Here is a 22,213-nt window from a genome sequence, read left to right as displayed (position 1 = left end):
TAGGACTTAGTATTAGATATATTATCATTTATAGCAAACTTAGGGTTTGCTGTGTAGCTACCTGTTCAATGGAAATTGTATGATCAGCCTTAATAAAGACTTAATAAAGACTGCTCAAAACCAAAAACTGACAGCAACAAAAAAAAAAGACAGGGAATGTGCAAATATTGGGGCAGGCAAAAAAAAAAAATCAAGCTTGCAGTTTTTTAAAAAACATCACTGTGAAAACTTCCAATAAATTAAAATCATAACATGTGTCTTTTTTTTTTTTTCCTGGCATTGTCCGTGACCAAATTATTTTTCAGTACTATTAATCTAATAGGAAACGAAAACAAAACGTCATCATCCCAGTCCTTCCACGGCTGCATGTTCCCCCACTCATGCCTCCATCAAGCATCAGGGTTGGATGGGGTGGCTGCTGCTGGCGCAGACGAGCTGGCTCTATTGATGATTCGTGAATACGTGCGCTCCATTCCTTGCTGTTTTGCTGAATCCTCCTTGTATGCAATCTTGTCATTAAAGAGAAAAGAAGAAAAAATGGTGAGAGAGATCTGGATATCTTGGTTTTTGTAGTACTTATTATCTAAGCAGTCATTTCTCGTTTTTAGGTCATTAAACAACAATCTGGTGGAGAGAAAGGATCCCTGCTGAGGAGCCAGAAGTGACCAGAGGCTGCAGTAAGAACAAGCGGGTCCCCTGAGCTGGGGGATACATGGGCCTGGGGTGCAAGTCACAGGCTTCTGCCAGCAGTGCTTCATGGGGCTCCCTGACCAAAGTTTCTCTAGCAGCTCTCACGCAATCCCAGCCTAGTCACAACATCTTACAGAACCAGCAAACACCTTCACTAGCATCTCCTCAGCATGGTATGGACTGCTCCCAGCTCGGCCCACGCAGTCACTCAAGGCATGCAGGATCCCCCCAGACCTTCTCACACACATCAACTGCAAGACTACGTCCAACAGCAGCCCTGGAGCCAACATCCTGGGGTGAGAAAGAGCTGAGCCGCATGCCCAGGGAAGAACAGTGGCCAAATCTTGCTCCACCTTGCCTTAGCTGCAGCTTTTAGCAAAGAAGACTTCTTTTTGTTCCCTAAAAATGCTCTACTTAGCCATAGCTATTTTCCCTGTTTCAATATACACGTTCCCTTGGCCAAGCAGCCATCAGTGGTGGCAAAGAAACCTCTTGGTGCCATCAACCCTCAGACACCCTGGGCAGCTGGTCACAGCACAGCTTAGCCATGCCACATTTATTGCTCAGGCAAGCACATTTCTTGGCCTCAGGAGGATCCTGCTGAGCTGCTTCACTGACCAACCCAAGTTTACGGCTAGGATCCTAACAACACGTGTCTCAACACATGTCAGGAATAATACACCACAGCAGCTTTTTGTTTTTTCTTTGAAAAAAATAACACCTCCCTGAGCCTAAGGGAATCATTAGGCTTGAAACTAAATGAACACAGCACATACAAAAACCATCAAGTGAGAGAGTACATGACATTAAAAGAAAAAAAGATGTAAGAAAAACGAACATACCACTTTTGGCTATAGTATTGAGGGAAATGTTAGACAGGGAAGAAGAGAAGCTGTATAAGCAAGGACCATGACAGAGCTGTCAGAAAAGAACAACAAAACAAAACAAAAAAGAGAAAAACATATGGTGATGAAAGAGCCACTATCAGTGGGTGAGCAAGCAAAAAACTCTCTAGATCATGACAATGAGAAAGATGACAACGCTTACTGTCTTCGTAAAGAGCACAGTTATAATACAGACTTAAGCATTCCAACTGCAAAATAAATATTTTGGCTACAGTTTACAGTAGGTGATTTGCTGGAGGCAATGCTCTGCTCAGGAGCAGGGGTTTGTGCATTCCTCACAGAGGAATGGATTGCTTCCAAAAAGCCACACTGCACAGAAAACTTCTAAGTGCCCACAGTTATTAAGTGGGAGACTAGCTTCTGAACAGACTTTCAAAGTCTGCTGATTTTGGTTAAAGCTTTTTTAAGCAAAAGTCGATTTTGTCTTCTGTTGGATCAACTCAGTGTTACACATTAGCACAATTACGTACAGGGCATTCTGCTTTATTTTGCCTCTTCTCTTGCATGAGGAAAACTCCAAGCACGCTGATGCAGATAATAAAAACAGCTGTGAATATTTAATAGAGTTCACTGAATATTTTATGCATGTTGAAACTCATGGGCTGCTCATGACTAATTTAAGTTGACCATCTTCCATTTTTGTGGGGAACACAAGGCATATGGTACGGTACCATCTCTGAACGTTAAGCAGCCAAAGTAACTTCCACCAGAGAGCAATGAGCAACCAAAGACAGCTTCAGTAGAACAGTGATAAATATTATTTGGGATGAAGTTACTGAAATGCACGAGGTTCACAAATCCCTACGCATCTAACTGGGAAGGGAGCACAACTCACACAACAGCAACCACTGAGCCTGACCTCTGGCATGCACCAAGCCCTCAAAGCAGTTTTGCAGGTTTATACTTTGGGAAAAGCCAGCTTCATTTCTCAGTAAAAACAGCAATGGGCCAAAAAAATCTTGTAAATCATTATTCTCCTCACATGTGAAGACGAAGAACATGGCATGGTCTAGTGGGGTGGAATCAGGCACCATCATTGAGATGCCATCATTGATTCCAATGGTGAAATAAAGTAACTGCACACAAGTAGCACCTATCTGTACTACGGGCAACTGGGCATACAGAGCAGCTGGGAAAGAATAAATGCTTCTCGGGCACAGCATAAGGTGGCCTACCCACAACCATACAGAGGTACAATTAAGCATGCTTTAATTTGCAAGTAGTGTGCAGAATAGCTTAATTATTATTTACATTAAAACATAAAGCAATAAGTATCTGCATAGATACAGCATAGTGTGAATTTCAGTTCAGTATTATGGCACAGCATATAATGCAACCAGGAATACTAATCCTAAAGTTGATAGTAGCTAAAATGGAGTTTTTTGACATTATACTTTAAAAAATAAATAAATAAAAAATCACTCTTACTCTGAAAGCCGAACACAAACATAAACTATTGAAATATCTTCTCCAGTTGTAAGTTAGGTCTTAAATGCAATTTACTGTTTTAATTAAATGTCACAGGAGATATTTAGGACAAAGTTGGCTGGCATAGAACAGTAGTTTAAATGAGATTCTTTCCATGCCTTTGGACCTCAGTCTACAGTCCCATTAACATTCAAGTTTTCAATATCCAACAAGACGAGCAGAAGACAAATCTCTGTCAGGCAAGCAAGTTCACTGTATGTAATATAGCTGAAGTGAAGAAAAAAAGAGTGGAACTATGTTTTCTCAATGAATGCTGCACTACCCAATCTTACTTCTAGATTTCTGCTTTACAACTTCGTTTGTCACTAGAAGAAACAATGAACTGCTTTCCTTTGGCCTCGAACATCGTTAAAGCAGACAAACTAACCTGCTCATTCATAACTGCAGAGAGCTCGCTGAGCATATCTCTATAGTGAGACTTCATTTCTCCCTGATATTCAAATTGGTCCTCCTTAATAAGGCGTTCGTTGACATCAAGAGCATGCCCGCATGCTTCTGCAAATTGCCTACAAACACAAAACCACATAGAACAACCATACAAATATTGCAGTAATGAAAATAAATAAATACACACACACATATACGTATATCACTACTGTACCTCTTCCTCTCCTTGCACATTATAACTTGCTAGAAATTAATTTCAGAAATCATCCTCAAATTAAGAAGACTGGCTGCCCCTAACCTACTGGGATAGGTTGAAGCTTCAGTAAATGTTCTCCTGAGAATGACTTGTAGGATACAGCAAATGCAGATGTAAACCAGCGTGCTTCAATTCAGAATAACTCCATGTCATGTCACTCCTCATATTAGAAGATAGCAAACCTAAGCTTAATGTTTACCTGAAGATTTCCTTCAGAAGCTTAACTTGATTATCAGGATATCTCTTTGCATTTGTTTCTTCCAGAAAAGCCCGAGCATAGGCCATTGGTCCAGCATTTACCTGGGGGAGAAATATACAGCTTAGGTGCATAAAACAAGTAGATTACTGTCCATTTTTCTTGTGCCTCAAAGGGAATTGGCCTCGAGCAACCAAGCTGGTGCAGAATATCAGAATCACTCCTCTTGCCACTTGGATGAAATCTGAAGAGTTTGACTGAGTAAAAAGGAGCTAAGTCAGCCCCACACTAACTGCAGATCTCTGCTGGCCTTTGGAGGAACTTAGCTTGTTAACCACCTAGAAAGCTGTGCATTTGAAGAGAATTTCAACTAGGACACCAAAAATGCATGCATGTATCACCAGTATCAACTGTTCTAATAAAATGAAAAAATTAATCCTGAAAAACCCTCACTTTAAAGTATTTGCATATTTGGCTGTGTGACAAGCTCTATTCTCAAGGGATACATGATGGTCTTGCTAGAAAGGTCTCAACATTTATTTAGAGAAGATTTGACAGAATTAGTTATGTTTGCACATAAATCCAACACTCATCAACATCAATGGAAAGCTTTCTACTGCCATATGTTTTTTGAGCAGGCTCCAACTGCACTGGAAAACAAGATACGACCAGAAGTACAAAACAGACAAAACATGTCCAGAAGGATGAAAACCAGAATAAAAATTCAGGTGAACAGGGGAAAAAAACCCAAACCAAAACACAACAGCCAAGAAAAACAAAAACAGTGTGTCTAATTTTCATTACCTTGACACTGACGCTTCCTTGAAGTTTAAGCTGCAGTCGGATCATGTCCACTTCTTCCATTGTGCAAAGCTGATTGAGCTCCGAGACCTTTTTGGACATCTCATCAATGGCTACTTCAATGGGGTTCAGCTCTGTGCTGGTTTGGCTTATGACTTGAATACGCTTCTTCACATATGGAAACAAGTGGCTGGCTGCTCAAATGCAAGAAATACATTAGAGAGGCTTGGCTAGCAACAAGACAGTATTTAAGAAAGCAAAACAAGTCAGTTGAAGGTTTAGACCGTATTAACTTTGACACTGTCTACACAAGTAGAGTTTTAATCACTAAGTAAGCAATAGAATTCAGCAGTTCTAAACTGAATTTTTGACAGATCTGGTACTGGAAAAACATTTCCTTTTGAATTCACTACCGTTTGCTACTGAGCTCTGCCAGATGCACGTGGCAGAAAACTCTCACCACTCAGACTTCAGAATGTATTAATTCCTTCTTCTGAATTAAAGCACCAAATGATAAACCTGTAATGAACTTCAAACACCTCAAATATCCCACTGAACAAGTTTCACGTCAGAGGCAGGAGCTTCTAGCTTAGCTGAATTGATTATTACATGCTAATAGATGAATCATTATCAAAGTGCCATGCTTAAAAAAAGTAAGAAGTCAGTTTTAGTATTCAACCTAATAATTACTATGGGAGCTGGTAGGGGAATCATTAATTGGTAAAGCCTCTTATTTCCAGTACAGCCATTTTCATGGATCTCAAGAAACCTGGCAATGATACAGCATGGGGTACTGTCTGATCTGAGCTGTTTAACCTTCTCCTGATTATCCCCTACACACTTTGTAAGACCTCGCAGACACCAAATAGGCCCTCCTCCAACAAGCATATGGTGCCAGGCAGCTCAGAGCTAAATGAGCTCCATATAAGAGGGTGGCTGTCACTCCTTGGACAGCAGGAAACCAAGGACTGGCAGAGCTGGAAGGTCAAGTAACAACCAGGCATGGTAGAGAGCCAGGCTGCAGCCAGACCACCCTCATGCTCTGTGCAATACAAGGGCAGGACTCTGGAGCAGGGATGCCAAGCAGCCATCCAGCAACTTTGCCTGAGCACAAACAACTGCCATTAGTCCTCCAGCTGTCCTAATAAGCTTTGTTTTCTTCTCAAAATAAAAGCACTTCCGTTAGCATAGGAAGGAAGCAAAACTATTTGACTTGATCCAAAGGAAAACAGTGTTTCCTTCACAGAAGAGTGCCAAGGTGAGGCAGTTGCCAGAGGGAAAGCAGGGGAGAGGTCATCAAATTCCCCCCTGATGCTGAAGATGGAGCCAGGCTGAGACTGCTGGCAGCTGATGGTGTCATGTAACAGCCAAAGGAAATTATTCTGCTGGACCAACAGCTTTCTCTGTTTTTGCCAGATGTACCACAATGGCTGCACTTTCAAGTCAGAGAAGCTGCCTGCTTCAGTACAGATCTCAAAACTCCCAAGTGCTGCTGAGGCACTTCAAAAAACCACACACAAGCAGTTCTTCCTTTCTTCTTCTCATAAACAGAGCTGTGTCATGTAACAAGATGCCCCCAGACACAGATACCTCTTTTCTGACTTGCCAGAACAAAACATTGAGGTGACTACGCCTACATTGAAAGCACCTTTCTTCACTTTGCCCTTTGGGGAAGCACACACGCTGAAGTTGGTGGAGAACAGGATTTTTGTCACTGAGAAGCCTTTGCTGTGAACATCATCCTCCCTGCCTACTGTTGCTCAGGAGGGCAATGCTTCTATCTCAGGCAGCTCCTCATGCTCCCAGCCAAAATTCAGACAGGTCAGGTTTCAGTAGTAGTTTCACAGAGATTTCAGTCACGATAAAGAACTGAATGTCTTCTGTTTAACATGACTCAGTAAGAATAGACACGCAGTTCTCCCTACATTCCTGCCTTAAAACAGTGATTGTAACCACCAATGTGAAAGCTTGCCTCTCACATTAAAAATACTATGTAATGTGTCTTACTTCCATGCGGACAAAAGTTCTTATCCAAGACTTACTCTTCACAGCAGAACAAGCACCCTACCTTGCTTTTAATTTCTTCTGTTTATTATTAAAAGAACACTTCTGTGTGTTAGCTGAGTGCTAAGCTGCCTTCAGCAGAACCCCTCCCAGACCCCATCATTATAAGATGCTGACAAGGAAAGATAAAGGAAAAAAAGCTGACAACTTCACAAATGAAAACAACTTCACCTAAGAGGGTCAGCAGGATTCTACAAACAAACATACTTTGCAAATAGGCACGTGGAAGAGAGAAGTTATCACTTTACATAAAGTGCTGTGCCTACAATCTGCAGAAAGGCTGGCACACGAATGCACTGTGAGCCTTAGCTGCCCAAGGCAGGCTGGCGGGGCAAGCAGACGTACTGGTCAGGATGGTGCGCCTCTTGCACTGCTCTTCCACACCGCCGTGCTTCTTTCCTGAGAGCGTGAAAGGTGTTTCAAACACAAACCGGTTGACGTTGTGATGCATTTCAAAGTCAGTCTTTCGATCTTCTGCTTCCTTCTCCTCAAAGAAAGGCGTGACATATGTGACCTGAATATAGGCATACTTTGGATCCAGGTCTTTGGGGTTCACCTGTGTAACAGTGGCAAACAAACAACATTTTGTTAAGTGTGACAGACCGTCAAGGCATTTATTTCTTTTATCTACCATGGTAGTATCAACAAAAATGAGGCTTCCAAATGTTGTATTCAGACCATAAATTAATACAAACATTTTTAACTAGACACCCACATAAAAACAGTGGGATTTTTGATCAAAGATAATCCAGAAGTGAATGAGAGCTGCTTCTCCTTTACAGGAAACATTCACATGCTGTCCACATGCACATGCTGGCATACGCTCTCTTCCCACTAGCAGTGAAACACTGCTCTAGCACTGGCATTTCCATACACACTTGCCATACTATGAGGCTAGGTGCTTCTTTGGTTACAAAACTGGGTTACACTCGGTTCACATCTGTTCAAAAAACTGTTCACAAAACATGAAGTCGCTTTTCTTTCTTGTACAGGAATCCTGTCTTTCATACCTTGTTGGAATCCTGGATGATCTTCACGTTATCTATTCCAAACTTGTCTGCGTACAGTTTCAGCAGCCTCTGAGAGATCTCAGACAAGCCAGTTAGTTTGGGCTCCTTATAGATATACTCTTTCCCTTCCTCTTCTTCAAAAAAACCCTGGTTGGAAAGAAATAGGATACAGTGAACACACTGGGCAAGGCAAAGCCTAATGGAGGCACCCAGGATATGTCTGTATACCCACCAGTGCTTCCAATATGCCATTTTCAGCACCTAAGTAAAGGATTGACACCCTCCATCCTCACAGACACTGCCTCATGTCTGCTTTTACACTGGCTTGGTGTCTCCTAACTTACCCAGTAAATAACTCATACACTTTTTCCCATAAGAGATCTAGTTGTTTCAACAGTGACAGCATCTTCTCTAGAATTCTGATGTGTGTATGTAAAAAGAAAAAAGTCTAAGGAAATAAAACTTGGAGTTTTAACAAGGTTTCATTTGTAATAGGTTAAATTACTCGCTTGTGAAACAGTACAGTATTAGACCACAAGTACTGCAGCTGCCTGCTAGGTGCACAGCCTGGCTAGGATGTGGCACAGCCCCCAACACTGCAGCGATGGGCAAGGCTGTGGCACAGGGAGCCCCAGTGAACAGACCTGTCTGCCCAGGGCAGCTGAAGAGTAACTCTGGGGGCATCTTCAGAAGCATCACTGGCCTCAGAAAATTAATGTGGCACTGCATCACTACAGGTGAGACACAGCTTCTATGAGCATGTATATCAAACAGTGGAGAGCAGCAATCCCAGCTGAGCAGAAAGCAGCAGCCGACCCTTCAACAACTGGATTCATCCCAGCACCCTGAGCAGCACCAGCCTTCCCTCTAACATTTCATATGCTGCTGATGAAATTTGGCAGTGTTAAATGCTGCAGCTGTACCCCTTTCACTGCAAGGCAAAGTGACCCAGTGGAAAATATCTGAAGCTGCAGGGATAACTATAAGAAAGACAGCATTATCAATGCCAGGCCCAAGGCCCTTTAAACTAAACATGATGTAGCTTGGGCAGGTAATTCTACAACATGCCCTGGCAAATTGCAATCTGTTGAAAAACAGAGTAGCACAACTGAACAAAGTCAGGAGAAATCTCCAAAATCTGTGGCAGGCACTCATGTAAAAAAACAAAACAATAAAACAAACAAACAAACAACACCTGAGCCCTTTCATGCTGAAGCATATTCCAAACTTTGGTCACTAAAATAATAGACCAGGCAAATTTTACAAAAACATACAGTCTTGTGATAAATCAGCTGTTAATTCTGAGCTTTGTTTTAGCAGAGATTAACAAATATCTGTGGCTTCTCCTCCAGTCAGGACAAGGGACAAGAAAACACCTGTTCGCATCTGACAAGTGCCAAGAGTACTGTGGGCATTACTAAAACAAATGACTAATAGCACCAGCAGCTTGTCTGATAGTATCTTAATTAGCCTCACCATGACCTTCTAACACTGTGCCATTTTTAACAATATTAATCAATTAATCACTGCAGGCATTGGGAAGAGCTACATAGGTAATTAGAGACCAAATCTAGAGCCCAAAAAGCTGGCACCCTATTAACATTTACTGAGCTGTCACTTTCTATTGATGCCACTGAGAAAGGATGTGCAGGATCACAGCCTGGTTTCTGATCTTGTTTCCACTGCAGAAATACCACTTTATGTGGAAACAGCTGAAAGCCTCATTAGTTTCACAGAACCGTACTCAATCACGCTGCTAGGATTGTTTCTGTCAGAAAACATCCGCTGTCTGTCACTGTTCAATGCTTTTAACAAACAACAAAGCAAATACCAAAACTAAGACAAAAAAAGGCCCTTTTCCAAATTAATCACATAGCAACCTAGAACATCGCTTATCCTCTTATCTTAGACGCTGGTTCTGGATATGTTTGCATGCTGCAGGACAGCATTCATATGCAAGGACCAAATCTGCTGCATGGCTTGCTAGGATGCTACCTCTGCTAACGGTGTTGCTCAGGAAAAAACCTGAGATTAACAGTGAAAAGCAACACAAACCCTTCTAAAATAAAAGACACAGCTAACAAATTCTGTCTCCTCTCTAACGCGGGAGATAGCATTTATGAACAAATTCCCTGCAGTATTTCAGTGGACAGAAGTTAATTGTGAGCTATAAATAATCGTGTCTGCCATATGCTATATGTCTGCCTAAGACTATTGAAAGCGAGATTAAATATTTTTTAGGAGCCAAATATCCTCCAATTTAAGGATTCTAAAATGTTAAGCAGCCAGGGTCACACTATCAAAGCATATTCCCAGACTATTTGCATGCTGACTGTTTTTGCCCTTCGAGAACAGTGTAGCTTTACACCTGAAAATTACTAACACGGAGCAGCTGAATCTAAGTGAAGAGAGAACCACTCTATGGTGATGGACTTCCTCTGCACTCTGCCACGCTGTGAGTGGGGCTGTGACCCCAGATGTTGGTGTGAGAGTGCTGAAAGGGCCCTTTTTACTCCTTGCATATCCACAGGTGCAGCCCTTAAAGCTCACAGTGCATTTCCTCCCTGCCCTTGGGTGGTAAAGCACACCCTGCTCCCACAGCAGGCAGAATGAGATGAGGCCTTATGCTTTAAAGATGATCTTTGCACAGGCCAAGTGCATGCTGGTGGGAAATGAGATTGCTGCTTATGTGGGCTAAAGTGGGCCAATGCTCCAATCCCTTACTACAGCAAGCACATCCCCACTGCAAAGAGAGAGGAAAGCACCCCAACAACTCATTTCCTTAGCACCAGAGACAACCTAGCACTCACTCAGATGTTCTTGCATGGAACAGCATTTCCATAGCCAGCAAAGGCTGAGATTTGTTATTTAGAGGAATCTTCTCTGCCTGTATCGAGTGTGCAGTGCCAACATCACTTCCTGTACTAAGTGGGCTTGTGCACAACTCAATAAGAAGCTATTACAGCTGTTTTACTAGCAAATGTGGAAAAGATCATTCTGTCATCTTCAGACATAAACCTGCAGATATCTTATGCTAAGAAAGTCTGCCCTCCAAATAACTACCAGAGCTGATTGAACAGATGGGAGAACAAAACCTCAACTTTACTCTTAGCTCACTGCACTGAACCATGTCTTGGATGGTTTTTGCTTATAAAAGCACAAGTTTTGAGCTATTCAACATAACCAGCAGCTCTCATGTATATATAAAGATCCTGACCTCTCAAAACATTCAACTGTGAATAAAATCATAAACCCTGGCCCATTGCTAGTGTGGCCACTTGGTGGTGCAATGAGATGCTGTCACCAAAGGCCTTAACAGAATTTGCAGCCTAAAACAGCAGCTGCCCTGAGATCTGGCTCTCTGAACTGGTGAATAAAACTCTCCGGTAAAGATATAACAGGCACAGAGGCCTGCAAGCATTTCTGACAATAGAAGAAACAAAAGGCTCCACACCTTTCCACCTGTACAGCCAACATGGAAGCAAACGGCACAAGGGACAAAGGAGCTGATAGAAACGCAGACAAGAAACCTTCTGCAGGGGAGAAATGTGCAGGATGTGGGCGCGCACAGTTCTCTCTCCATTCTTCATGTGGTCAATCCCTATCTGTAATTCCTACATCTCATGTGGTGCTTGGTGTGTTGGTATGCCTTCCTTAATCAGTTTTGCAACACTGAGTGCTATTATCCTTGGTAATTGAGGCACCAGTAATGTTGATGGGAATAATCTACCTTCAATTATTTGCACTGTGCCATACGCTTTAGTCACTATGTCTCTGCAAGGAGCAGTACAGAGCAGTTCCAATTTCTGCCACATAAAATCTCATCTGCAAAAGGAAATAAAGAAGCTGTGCTTGTTTGCATTTAGAGCTCAGTATCCATGTGCACCAGGGAATAAACCGAGCAACACACAGCTATGAAAAAGTCATATGCTTTCAAGCACTAAAGTTGTTTAAATGAAGTTGCCCTCGTGGCACCAGCAGCTGAAAGCCACCGCCCTGTAACAAACATTTTAACCCAGTTGAGCAGAACTGCTGCAGCTAAATTACCCACTTAGATGTAGCTTTACTCCATGAGCTTGGCTGTTTGGTGGGGGGACAGCACATGGGCAGCCCCAGCAAGAAGTTGCAAGCAGAGAGTCTTATTTTCCCCTTCACTGTCCCCATTTTGAGGAAGGGCATAAGTTAAAACTCTACTCTTCCTCAGGTACAGCAGTTTGCTCTCTTGCATTTGGCAAGTTAAGCTTTGCTGATCTGTAGGGAGAGCCAGAACTCATCACTGCCCTCTGAATCCCAAATTTGCATGCTCCTAAGAAGAGATCATGGGGCTTTGTGGCTGCCCCTTGCCCAGGGTGCTCAGTTACTCCTGCCACCAAACACAGATGAACAACAGCCTTCCACTCTGGAGCTGCTGCACAGGCCAGGAAAGCAGTCTTGCATTCAAACAGCATTAGTGTGACACTGAGTTTTTCAGCACAGAAGGAAGGGGTTCAATCCTGCACCCAGTGAAGCTGAGAGGGAAACTGTCACTGAGATGAGGTGACAGCATTGAACTCCACAGTGCACATACAACATGGTGACAGATACAGCTTTGTAGTTTGGGTAACTGAACAAACAAAAATTAGTTTGCAGGATGCAACAACGAATGGAACGTTATTTTTTCTGCCACAAACCAAAGAATTGAGAGTGCAGGAAAGTTAATGTTAAGTATGGCGAAGGATGGAAGATGTGTGAGGAGAATTAAACAAAACATGCAAAAGAACTAGACTTACCACAGCCTTGAATAAGATCAAAAGGAGAAAAGAGCAAATTTCTGTATTAAAATCTAATTAGCAAACAGAATGATTCACATCAATCTGTTGTTTACACACCTTATTTTAAAGTATTGCTTGTATGCTTGTCAAAAATAGGTCTTAAAAAAGCATGCTGAATTTCTACACTGGTTTGTAGTGGAAGAAGGCACAAAATAATGCTTTGAGGATGCTGAAGCACAACAAAGGGAATAAAACTACTCTATAGTATATTGCACAGAATCAGAGGTGGCCTGAAAGCAGAAGTCAGCCAGGGAGAAATAGAACATAAACCTACTGCATACCACTCTGCTTTAAGCACTGTGAGAAGAAAAGGCCATATAAAAGAAAGATGTTTTATTCAGTTTCAGTTCAGTTTTATTCAGAAAAATCTGCTCTGCCTCAGTCTCAGTTTTGCTTGACAAAAAACAAGAACTAAATCTGATGTAAATGTTTGTTCTCCACTGCACCTCTAAATCCAATGTAGAGTTTGCACAGATGCAACTGAGTGATCTCCCCTCTGAGTAAAGGCCTCCTGAGAGTTTGACCCATGATGCACTTTTTACTCCATGATTCCCTGCTGACTGTTTCCCTGTTTTAGCTTCCCTGAAATACAGCAGATTAGAAAGTACTGGCTGAAATCCAAGAATCCATGAAGACAAAAGAACACGAGTCAGCTTACCTGCCCATAAAATGCAACACGGTAGTATCGCCCAAACAGACGCTTCTCAGAGTTCACCACCTCTGCAACCTTCAGGTATGAGCGGTGGATGTCATAGTACAGATCAGACAGCCTCTGCATGGAGAGACAGAGCAAAAGGGAAGGTGAGGAGGAGCAAGTCCTCCAGGAAATGACAGAGAAGCTCTGCACAAGCATGGCTTGCCTTAACTAGATACCCAAACCTTTGCAAAGATAGCTACATTTGTCAAGGGAGTAGTTAAACCTTGACATTAAAGAATTATTTCAAGGCTTTTGATGTCTTCCAAGCATGCAGTTTTATAGCAGAGAGTGTCCACATGTGCAGGGTCACACTTCATCTCATGAAAAAGCAGTGATAGGAACTATCAAAGTGGTCAGAGGAAGCAAGTGTCCTCAGTGCAGGGAAGGGCAACGTGCCACCAACCCCAGTCAGCTTCCACACATGGTATGTTGCCCTCAGCTCCCAACACAAATGACAGTCTTGTGTACAGAGCCAAGAGTTCAAGTGAGTCTAAATCTGAGGACTTCCTTCTTCAATATACAGCTTATACCTGCTCCTTTTCCTTTTTACTAATTTTAAACCAGAAAATCTGTATATGATCATCATCAGGTTATCCGTTATGCTTTGAATTTCACTAGTAAACAAGAAATGAAGAAACCCTGGTGTCACGAAGCCATCACACACTTTATCAGTTATTTCTGAACTTGTGATCTTGGTTTAAAAACATACGTAAAACATACATTGATTAACTGAGATAGATTTCTCCATGGGGACATGTAACGAGGGACATAACAAAAAGAATCTCAATGAAGTATGGCTAGCAGGATGTTGCTGTGGTTTTGATAACCTCTACAGGTTGATTTGTTTGAAAAGCTTTTGTTTGTTTATGGTTGCACTGATGCTGAAAAGAAACCAAGGTTTTTTTTTTTTTTATTTACTCATAGCATGAAGCACTAAAGGGAAAAATTACAGACAGGAAGAACAAAATATTCCCTGTAAAGAAGGCACATTAGTTTAAAAATATTGATCTTTACTGTTGGCTTACACTGATTTCCATAATAAAAAAGAACTTACTTTGAAGTCCCTCTGCTTCTCAAAAACAGCAATGATGGGCTTGTTAACCTCAGCAATAAGTTCATATCTCTCAGACTTCCACAAGTACTCAACACACAACTCCAGCTGCTCCACCAGGATGTTCTGCAATTCCACAAAGAATCGTATCAGTCAAGAGCTGACAGCACTTCGTTATTAAGTGCATAGGAGAAGTACCTACCCACTGTTTTATTTTTATTCTGCATCTTCTGTACTAAAGTTTAGTCCAATCACACAATGTTTAGTCAGCTATTGGTGACCTAGCACTTCTTTAGACAACGAACTGGAAGTTGTGGTAATACTTGACTGCTCATTCAGTAGAACAGGATGGCACTGTGGGCTCCAACCCTGATACTTAATGTTCTGCTCAGCTGAATGCTTATCCCAGATATTTAGCAAAACAGCTACGGTATTTCACTCAAAAGCAGCGTGCCTTTTAAAGTTGGGTGAAGTGCACTCTCACTGTAATTTGTTGCATAGGCATCCGTTAGAAATACTGCTGACTGTAAGTATAAAACAAGTCTATAAAAGTTAATGCCACTGACCTCATTATAGGGAGTATCTTGCATCCCAGAGTCTTCCTTCATAGCACCTTCTTCTTTAATGTTGGGGGTGATGCTCAGAAAAGCAGGCCATCCCATGGAAAATAAGCCTTGAAGTGCAAGTCAAAACAACATCAATTAATAACCGAATCACCACACCCTTAAAGTTAGTTGATGCTATTAAAACAAAGCTGATTTTGTTGATGAGATTTGTTACTTTTTCTTTCCCACAGCTCAAGTGATGAGAAATACAAATGGAACTGACTGAGTTTATGAGACTATCATACAATTCCTCTATGAAGTAAATCAATTTGCTCAGGCAAAGGGTAACTGCAACATTTTTCTGATGCAATCTTATTTCCCTTTGGCATTTCAGTTCCTTAGCTGTGCAGTGCTATGCATGCCACACTCCTTTACAAAGCAATTACCATTGCAGGTAGAGGGGTGACAATTTATACTAATGAAACCAATAAAGGCACAACACTAAATGCTGGGACTTGCAGTCATTCCACCCATCCCACCTCCTAACAGAGAGGCACAGTTGCCACAGGCTCATATCAGCTAATGCAGAGGTGGCCACTCCAGAATAAGCTGTGCCTCTGCTGGGCTCAAGGATGTCCCGACAGCTGTGCTCCTTATCCTGCCCTGGGAAAGCAGCGTGACCACCGTGCTGCTCGAGGAGCTCTTGTAGACAGCTCAGAGTGGTTGCTGAGGGAAGCCCTCCTTCTGCCAAGTTTCGGAAGAGTTTTGAGCAACTTATCTTTTTACTGATGCATAGGTTTAAAATTACCCAAAAGTTCTTCACTTTGTTTACTGTGATCTGTTATTTATACAAAGTATAAAAGTGAGATATCCCTGAAATACTGCTGTGTACAAAAGCCCCTTTCATCTCATCCACAGACACTTGCAAGATATCAGAGAACCATGGTCTTTCCAAAACTAAGTTTTCTTTTCCCAGCTTTTGTCCCTGGAAATTGCTTTTTATGAATGCTACTAAAATATCTCAAGCTGAAAATTCCTTCAAAACACACATTTCATGAACTAAATAACGCGTGGAAGCATTTCAAAGACATAAGCCTGCACTTTATTTCTCTAATTAGCATTACAGATTAAAAAAATCTTTATCTATACAAAGTTACATATGGATAATCTGATATTAATTCTGCCCTTGTCCCCCAGCTTTGGATAGTCGAGGAAACTGAATATGGATTTGTGTGCTAAACACCAATTGACCTGAGAAGATTGCTAATGAAGAGCAGACTGCTCTGTCCCCAGAAGAACCCTTAGCCAGAGCTGTTCTGTGCATTTCATCAAACCAGTCAAAGAGCATCAGGAAAGTAACACAATGCTTCTGACATTACTTGCTTGCTGTTACAGCCATCAACATGCACTATAAATATTTTCAGTTTGGTAGATATTTTTCCAGATCAGTTGAAGAACATTCATTCTCTAGCCACGTTATCTGACCCATGAACAGGCACGGTTAGAGCACTCACTTCCTCCAGTGTGAGTTGTTAGTAACACATTACTATCAGAGCCTTGACCATCCTCCAGGAGCATACGTGAGGTACAAATCTTTTCCATTTTCCAGTAACCTATGATAGCGTAAGATGGTATTAGTACACTGCTACTGGTATGTGTTAATACATGCATATTTAATAACAGCACATTAACAAGTGAAGCATTCTCTTTTAGCGCTACTCTACTAAACATTTAATTAACCCTCCACACAAAACACATACTGTCACTGTCCTAGTGCTGAGACTAGTACTTACAATGTATTGAAAATGAAGTATTTAGTAGAAGTTGAGCAGTTTTAAGAATACTTTATTTAAAGGTAAGGAAAGTAGAACAATCAAAAATTATTTTCAACGATATGATTTATAAATACATAGGGTTGATTTTGAACATATTGGTCTTACCCTTTCTTTTTAGGTACTCCGCAATGAGAGCAGCGATGTGAATGTAGCACATAGCAGCCTGCAATGAGAGACCAAGATTCGTGTATATGAAGCACGCTGACTTAGCATGTGTGTGAAAAGGAATGGGCATGTACTTTCATTACTGACAAGTCACACCGCAGAAGAGGGAAAACAAAATTCATGTAACATTTTGAGCAAATAAAAGACTGAACGATGAAACCTAAAGGATTAAATGATGAAACCTCTCTGCATTTCACAAAATGCATCAGATAAAAGCACAGACTAAGCAGTAAATGAGGACACCAGGAAATTTGCTCAACAGAACAACATAAGATCAGTTAATAAACACAATAATGCTGGGCTAAGTACTAGAGGTTCACATCAGTCATTCAGTTTTTGTTGAAAAGGTTATGTTATAAATATGCGACTTCTCTCCTACACTGTTTAAGGTGGGGAAAAAAAAGAATTACATAAAAACCTGCATGTAAACAAAGCGCTGTTTAAAACCTCACTTACACTAACATGCCTGTTAAGAGTGAAGCCGGTGAGATGCTAATATGATGCTGGATACATCTTCCCCATCAGAAGCTTTTAAGTCTTGCTCAAGCACACGTCAGGCACTGTCACGCTTAAGCAAACTGATGAAATAAGCACATCACATCTCTAGGCATTGCTCAAACCTGTCTTCCAGAGATCGTATACATCTCTTAAATCACTGCTGTTATCTGTTTTCATGGCCCTTTTCATCTCAGCCTAATGACAAATGCATTTCCTACTCATCTGTTTATAAATTACCTCTGATAAATCTCCATTTCTTGCGTGAATCTTGGCCATGCTTTCAAGCCAGGTCCTGCGTAATTCAGGTGTGCTGGCATAGGAATTTGCTAGGCTGTACTGCAGGTCCACAAGCATCTCAGGGTCTTTCTCATGTTCCTTCATCTGAGCTGTGGCCATCAAAACTGTTCTGATGCGTTTGGTCAGATCCTTCACCTCTGCTGGGAAATTAACGTTCTTTGGGAAAGATAAGTGATACATCACTGTAACCATCCAAAGAACCACATGCAGCACCCCTGATTGAGCTCCCATTCTGCTTGTGGAACAACACCCTATCCCCGTAGTTCATTTGGTTGAAAACAGATTTACACTTCAGCAGTATACACACAATTTACACTGTTACGCTTGTTTTTGGTGCACATCTACCGAACAGATTAGGGACAGTTTGTAGACTTAAAGACCGCTAATTGTGGTAGCGCTTCATCAGTCACAATGCACAGCATCTTCTCTGATATCAGGTAGCCAAAATGTCTTCTGAGAACAAATTAAGCAGCAAGTAGCAAATACATTTCAATCTGAAATCTCTTGATCTAAATTATTAATTTCGTGATTCGTGAATTCATCGATGTCTGGTTGCCCCAGAAAGCATACTACGTATGCACAAGTCACTGTGTAACCCAAGTCAGCAATTTTATTCACAGAAACACTTGCTCCTCTGAAGTTGTTGATATTTTGAAAGAGGTAGTGATTGATAAAATAAAAAGTTTCTTACTTTCATTTGCTTGTCTCCATTAGCAAAATTATTTATAATTGCAAGTGAATGTTGAAACCGGGATCCACCAATCCCTGCATCTGCTATCAGCTGGCTCACTGCTTTGATGAGCTGTACAAGTAGAGAGTAGCAACAAAGTCCAACAAATGGGAAAAAAAAAAAAAAAGAAAAAAGAATAGGGTGCAATTAGCAATGAAAATCAAGGATTCTAAACTTTTTTTAATGCCTGCTTTAATGCAACTTAATGTTCTAGTCAAGCAGAAATGCTCTTTTAGACCTATTTTAAGAAGATCATAGAACTGTTTGTGTTTAAGGGACCTAGAAGATCATCTAGTTCCAACCCCCTGCTATGGGCTGGGACACCTCCCACTGAATCAGGCTGCCCAGGGCCCCAGTCACCCTGCCCTGGAACACTTCCAGGGATGGCACATCTACAACTTCTGTGAGTAACCTTTCCGGTGCATAGCCACCCTCAGAGCAAAGAATTTCTGATGGAAATTCACCCTCTTAATTTAAAGCCACTATGCCTTGCCCTATCATTACATTCTCTGAATGCAGGGATTGTAAGCAAGCTTTTCATTTTTGCAATATAAGTGCATTGTTACTGGGCAATACGTTTCTGTTAATATATTATTGGATTCTGTTTAGCTACTTCATCAGCTATACTCTCAGTGCTGTAAGCAATGCACACAATTCAAGAACACCCTTATATCTGATTTATTCGGCCATGTGGCTGGGTTCACAGCTGTCTCTCTTTGGAATGGAGCCGAATAGGCCAAGAACAGAGAATTCATCCCAATGTCTTCAAACTTGGCAGAAAAATCAAACTGCCACAGAGAACTGTCTGGGGAATTCAAATGAACTGCTGTGCTGCAATGCATAATAATAATAGCAATAACGACAGAACAATGCACATCAAGTAAATACTCATGATCTTACACTTGACTCACCTGAAGATGGGATCTGACTATTGATTTCTGCTTATTAAATTCAAAGTTCTTCCTCATGAAAAAATAAAGTAGAGCAGACGCCTCCGTCTGAGTTGAACGTGACCTGTGGTTACAGCACTTCAGGATTTCATAGCAAAGTGAGCCACAGAGATCTGCTTGTCCTTGGAAGAATGCTGATGGGAACTATCGGGGAAAAAAAAAAGTGTGGATATAAGCTCTCAGGCCTTGTTACAATTATTCTGAATCAAGAGTGTTTGCCTGTCATGCTTCCAGTAAAAACAACCGTCTTTCACATACTCACTGACACCAGGGTTTAGTGAAGAAATTAGCCATTGGCTAAACATAATCCCATGTGCAAATCAAGTTCAAGTAAAAACAGCACACAGGTTTTCATGCAAACACCATATGCAATGCATCAATCAGGCTGACCTCTGAGAAGTCCAGACAGCAGCTGGTACACAGCAAGCATAAATGCAGAGCAGCCTATCTGCAAAGAATGCAGAACAGCTAAACAGGAAAAGAGGGGGGTGGTGGTCTGCTCTACTATAAAAGCTGCTCAGGGGAAAGAAAATGCTCTGAGCTGCAGTCACTGAACTTCCAGCAGTCAAGTGCTGGAACAATAGGGTGAAGGACAGCTCTGTAAGTGATACATAGTATTTATATACAGGGTGAATACAACAGAACACAGAGCAATGAAAGCTGGAAGTGGTACATTCTGGGCACAGATCTCAAGTTCTGCCCAGAACATTTTGCTGCAGGAACCAAAACTGATCCCTGCTCCCACTGAACTACAAAGGAAGAAATTAATCCTGAGAGCTACGGAATGAATGAAAAGGCCAATCCTGGATATTTATCCATCTTCCCCACTGCATATACTCCCTCCGTTCCTGACTGTCTGGTATGTAATTGAAAGCTGTCTGTGGCTGATCTACATTACATTTTGCCCATCCCCGAGGCACGTTACTGGGAGAAGCATGGTTTCCTTCCCTGACACAACCACCATCAGAGAAGGAGGCCATGTGGTTTAAACTTATCTACACTGTGCTGCTTTGCAGAAACATCTGGGAGACCAGGCTACCATTGCTTATTCTCACTTCCCCATACCAATTTTTTATCTGCGCAGTACATTTCAGTGATTTTTAAAAGGATCTCTCTTATCTAAGGCTATGACTTGGAAATTGAACAGCCTTTGCAGTTGGTACAAAACGTCTAATTGCTCACGGTTACTAATACATGTGCAATGCATGCACATAAAGAGAGTTTGATGAGCACGTTTTTGTCCAAAATTTATTCTATGTTGAAAATGACGTTTGTAAAAATGTAATACTTCAGGTGACCTGCTGGGAAAGCCTACGAAATAATCTCCTGCTAGCTCCTCTGGGGACAGCTGGATTCTGCAACTCATCTGCCATAAGGACTGCAGGCCTCTAGGATTTCATGCTTTCTTCCACAAACAGCAAAAACAGGAAAGCCAAGAGGGCTGTGACATAGACAGACACCAGACGAATTTTAATTATACATTTTACTTTTCTTTCATAAGAATTTCAATATTTTCATTTTCCAACACATGTAGTTTTTCAGAAGTTGTGAGTTTCCTGCTTTTCATCAATAAATCAGAAAATCTTCAGGAATGCGCATTCAATACAGTGCAAGTGAAAATTCTGTCGAAGTACTCTACTATCCTCAAGCTGCACTTGCTGTAACATTAATAGTTCAAATTAACAGAAGAAAACCATGGTTACCTTGCCTACAAACAGCCGGAGGGCAGCAAAGACATGCTTGAGAGCTGCTGCTGACTGGTTGATTTGCAAAAAGAGCATGTGTGTGTCAAAGACCTTCTTCATCAGTGCATTCTGGCAATCAGATTGCTGGAGCTGCCTCTGAAAAGCACACACAGAAGACAGAACATGCTGGTTATTTAAAGGAATGAACAGGTGATGACCTGCTGGACTTTGCACTGATAGCTCCTAGTGAGGTGCTTTTTTTTTTTATCAGTGTCTGCCCTGAAGTGTCAGCGGATGAGGCAGACCAGCTTGCTGCAGACATGCTTTGCTTGCAGCTTTCTGAAGGTAACACTTGCCCTGTACTCCTACTTTTGGCTGACATATACCAGATTTAAGGGTGCTGAAATGACACGCTAAATCTGAAACAGCTGCTTGCTCTTTTTGTAGCTATGAGATCTTCAAGAAGTCACCTGTGCTGACATTAATAGAACTAAAAAGTGAACTTAAAAACTCAAAATAGATCTTGAAGTGCAGAGGATTCACCTGCCAACTTGTGCAGATACAGATGAACATACGTAAGATGAGGTGACAGTAGATGAGCAAACCTTTCATGCAGAGCACAGCTGTATATAGCCTTGGATATGCAGGATGCTCTGCATCCCATCTTTCTATTCAATTTGCATACTGTGAGTCAAACCATGAAAGTTCATGAAATACCCTCACTGAGGACTGTTATCTTATTTCCTGATCTTGCTGTCTCAGGCATTTTGAGTCTTCTGTGTCCCTGACCCCAAGGTCCTTCCCCCACTGCAGAACTCACACAGCACCACTTCAAGCAGAAAACAAAACAGCAAAACATACCTGGTGGTTCAGAGTGTAAAGACACAACAGGTCAAGAATTGTGAGGGAAACTTCTGTAGCAATGTTTGCCTCTGTGTCCACGTATTGTATAATATCTGTTTCGTTCGAGCTGCCTAGAACATATGAAGCAATGACAATTTTCTGAGCATCCTTAAAGATAACGAAATTTTGCATCCCTGTGCAGTAGAGATGGTGTCCTAACTGCACATTTAAATTAAAGGGTATTTTAAAGAAAAATGTTCCTGGAAGATGGAAGGGACCGTGTATTTTTTCATAATATATGCTGTCATT

At 41.5% G+C, this 22,213-nt stretch overlaps 1 protein-coding gene across 5 annotated transcripts in view; it reads right to left on the bottom strand.

Moving 5' to 3' along the window:
* Nucleotides 1-234: 234 nt before the first annotated feature.
* The window catches only part of DOCK10 (dedicator of cytokinesis 10), a 117,483-nt gene continuing 95,504 nt past the window's right edge, over nucleotides 235-22,213 (bottom strand). For 2 of the 5 annotated variants that reach the window (XM_042878267.1, XM_042878271.1), the window contains exons 41-56: nucleotides 21,923-22,035; nucleotides 21,080-21,217; nucleotides 19,338-19,520; nucleotides 18,388-18,498; nucleotides 17,637-17,852; nucleotides 16,842-16,899; nucleotides 16,416-16,514; nucleotides 14,923-15,029; nucleotides 14,360-14,482; nucleotides 13,267-13,380; nucleotides 7,798-7,944; nucleotides 7,133-7,343; nucleotides 4,727-4,917; nucleotides 3,926-4,026; nucleotides 3,451-3,589; nucleotides 235-509 (exon numbers count right to left, since the gene is read on the bottom strand). In XM_042878267.1, coding sequence (XP_042734201.1) covers nucleotides 390-509; nucleotides 3,451-3,589; nucleotides 3,926-4,026; nucleotides 4,727-4,917; nucleotides 7,133-7,343; nucleotides 7,798-7,944; nucleotides 13,267-13,380; nucleotides 14,360-14,482; nucleotides 14,923-15,029; nucleotides 16,416-16,514; nucleotides 16,842-16,899; nucleotides 17,637-17,852; nucleotides 18,388-18,498; nucleotides 19,338-19,520; nucleotides 21,080-21,217; nucleotides 21,923-22,035 — 2,171 coding nt within the window. In that variant the 3' untranslated portion in view covers nucleotides 235-389. Of the gene's footprint in view, nucleotides 510-3,450; nucleotides 3,590-3,925; nucleotides 4,027-4,726; nucleotides 4,918-7,132; nucleotides 7,344-7,797; nucleotides 7,945-12,566; nucleotides 12,573-13,266; nucleotides 13,381-14,359; nucleotides 14,483-14,922; nucleotides 15,030-16,415; nucleotides 16,515-16,841; nucleotides 16,900-17,636; nucleotides 17,853-18,387; nucleotides 18,499-19,337; nucleotides 19,521-21,079; nucleotides 21,218-21,922; nucleotides 22,036-22,213 lie in introns of all 5 variants that reach the window. The other 3 variants (XM_042878266.1, XM_042878268.1, XM_042878270.1) reach the window with 3 other exon arrangements.

This window comes from Lagopus leucura, unplaced genomic scaffold (genome assembly GCF_019238085.1).
Source record: "Lagopus leucura isolate 7727_CA_CO unplaced genomic scaffold, USGS_WTPT01 Super-Scaffold_100021, whole genome shotgun sequence".
Lineage (NCBI taxonomy): Eukaryota > Metazoa > Chordata > Aves > Galliformes > Phasianidae > Lagopus > Lagopus leucura.
Note: the sequence above shows the minus strand (reverse complement) of the source record. Positions and strands in the feature narration are given on the sequence as shown.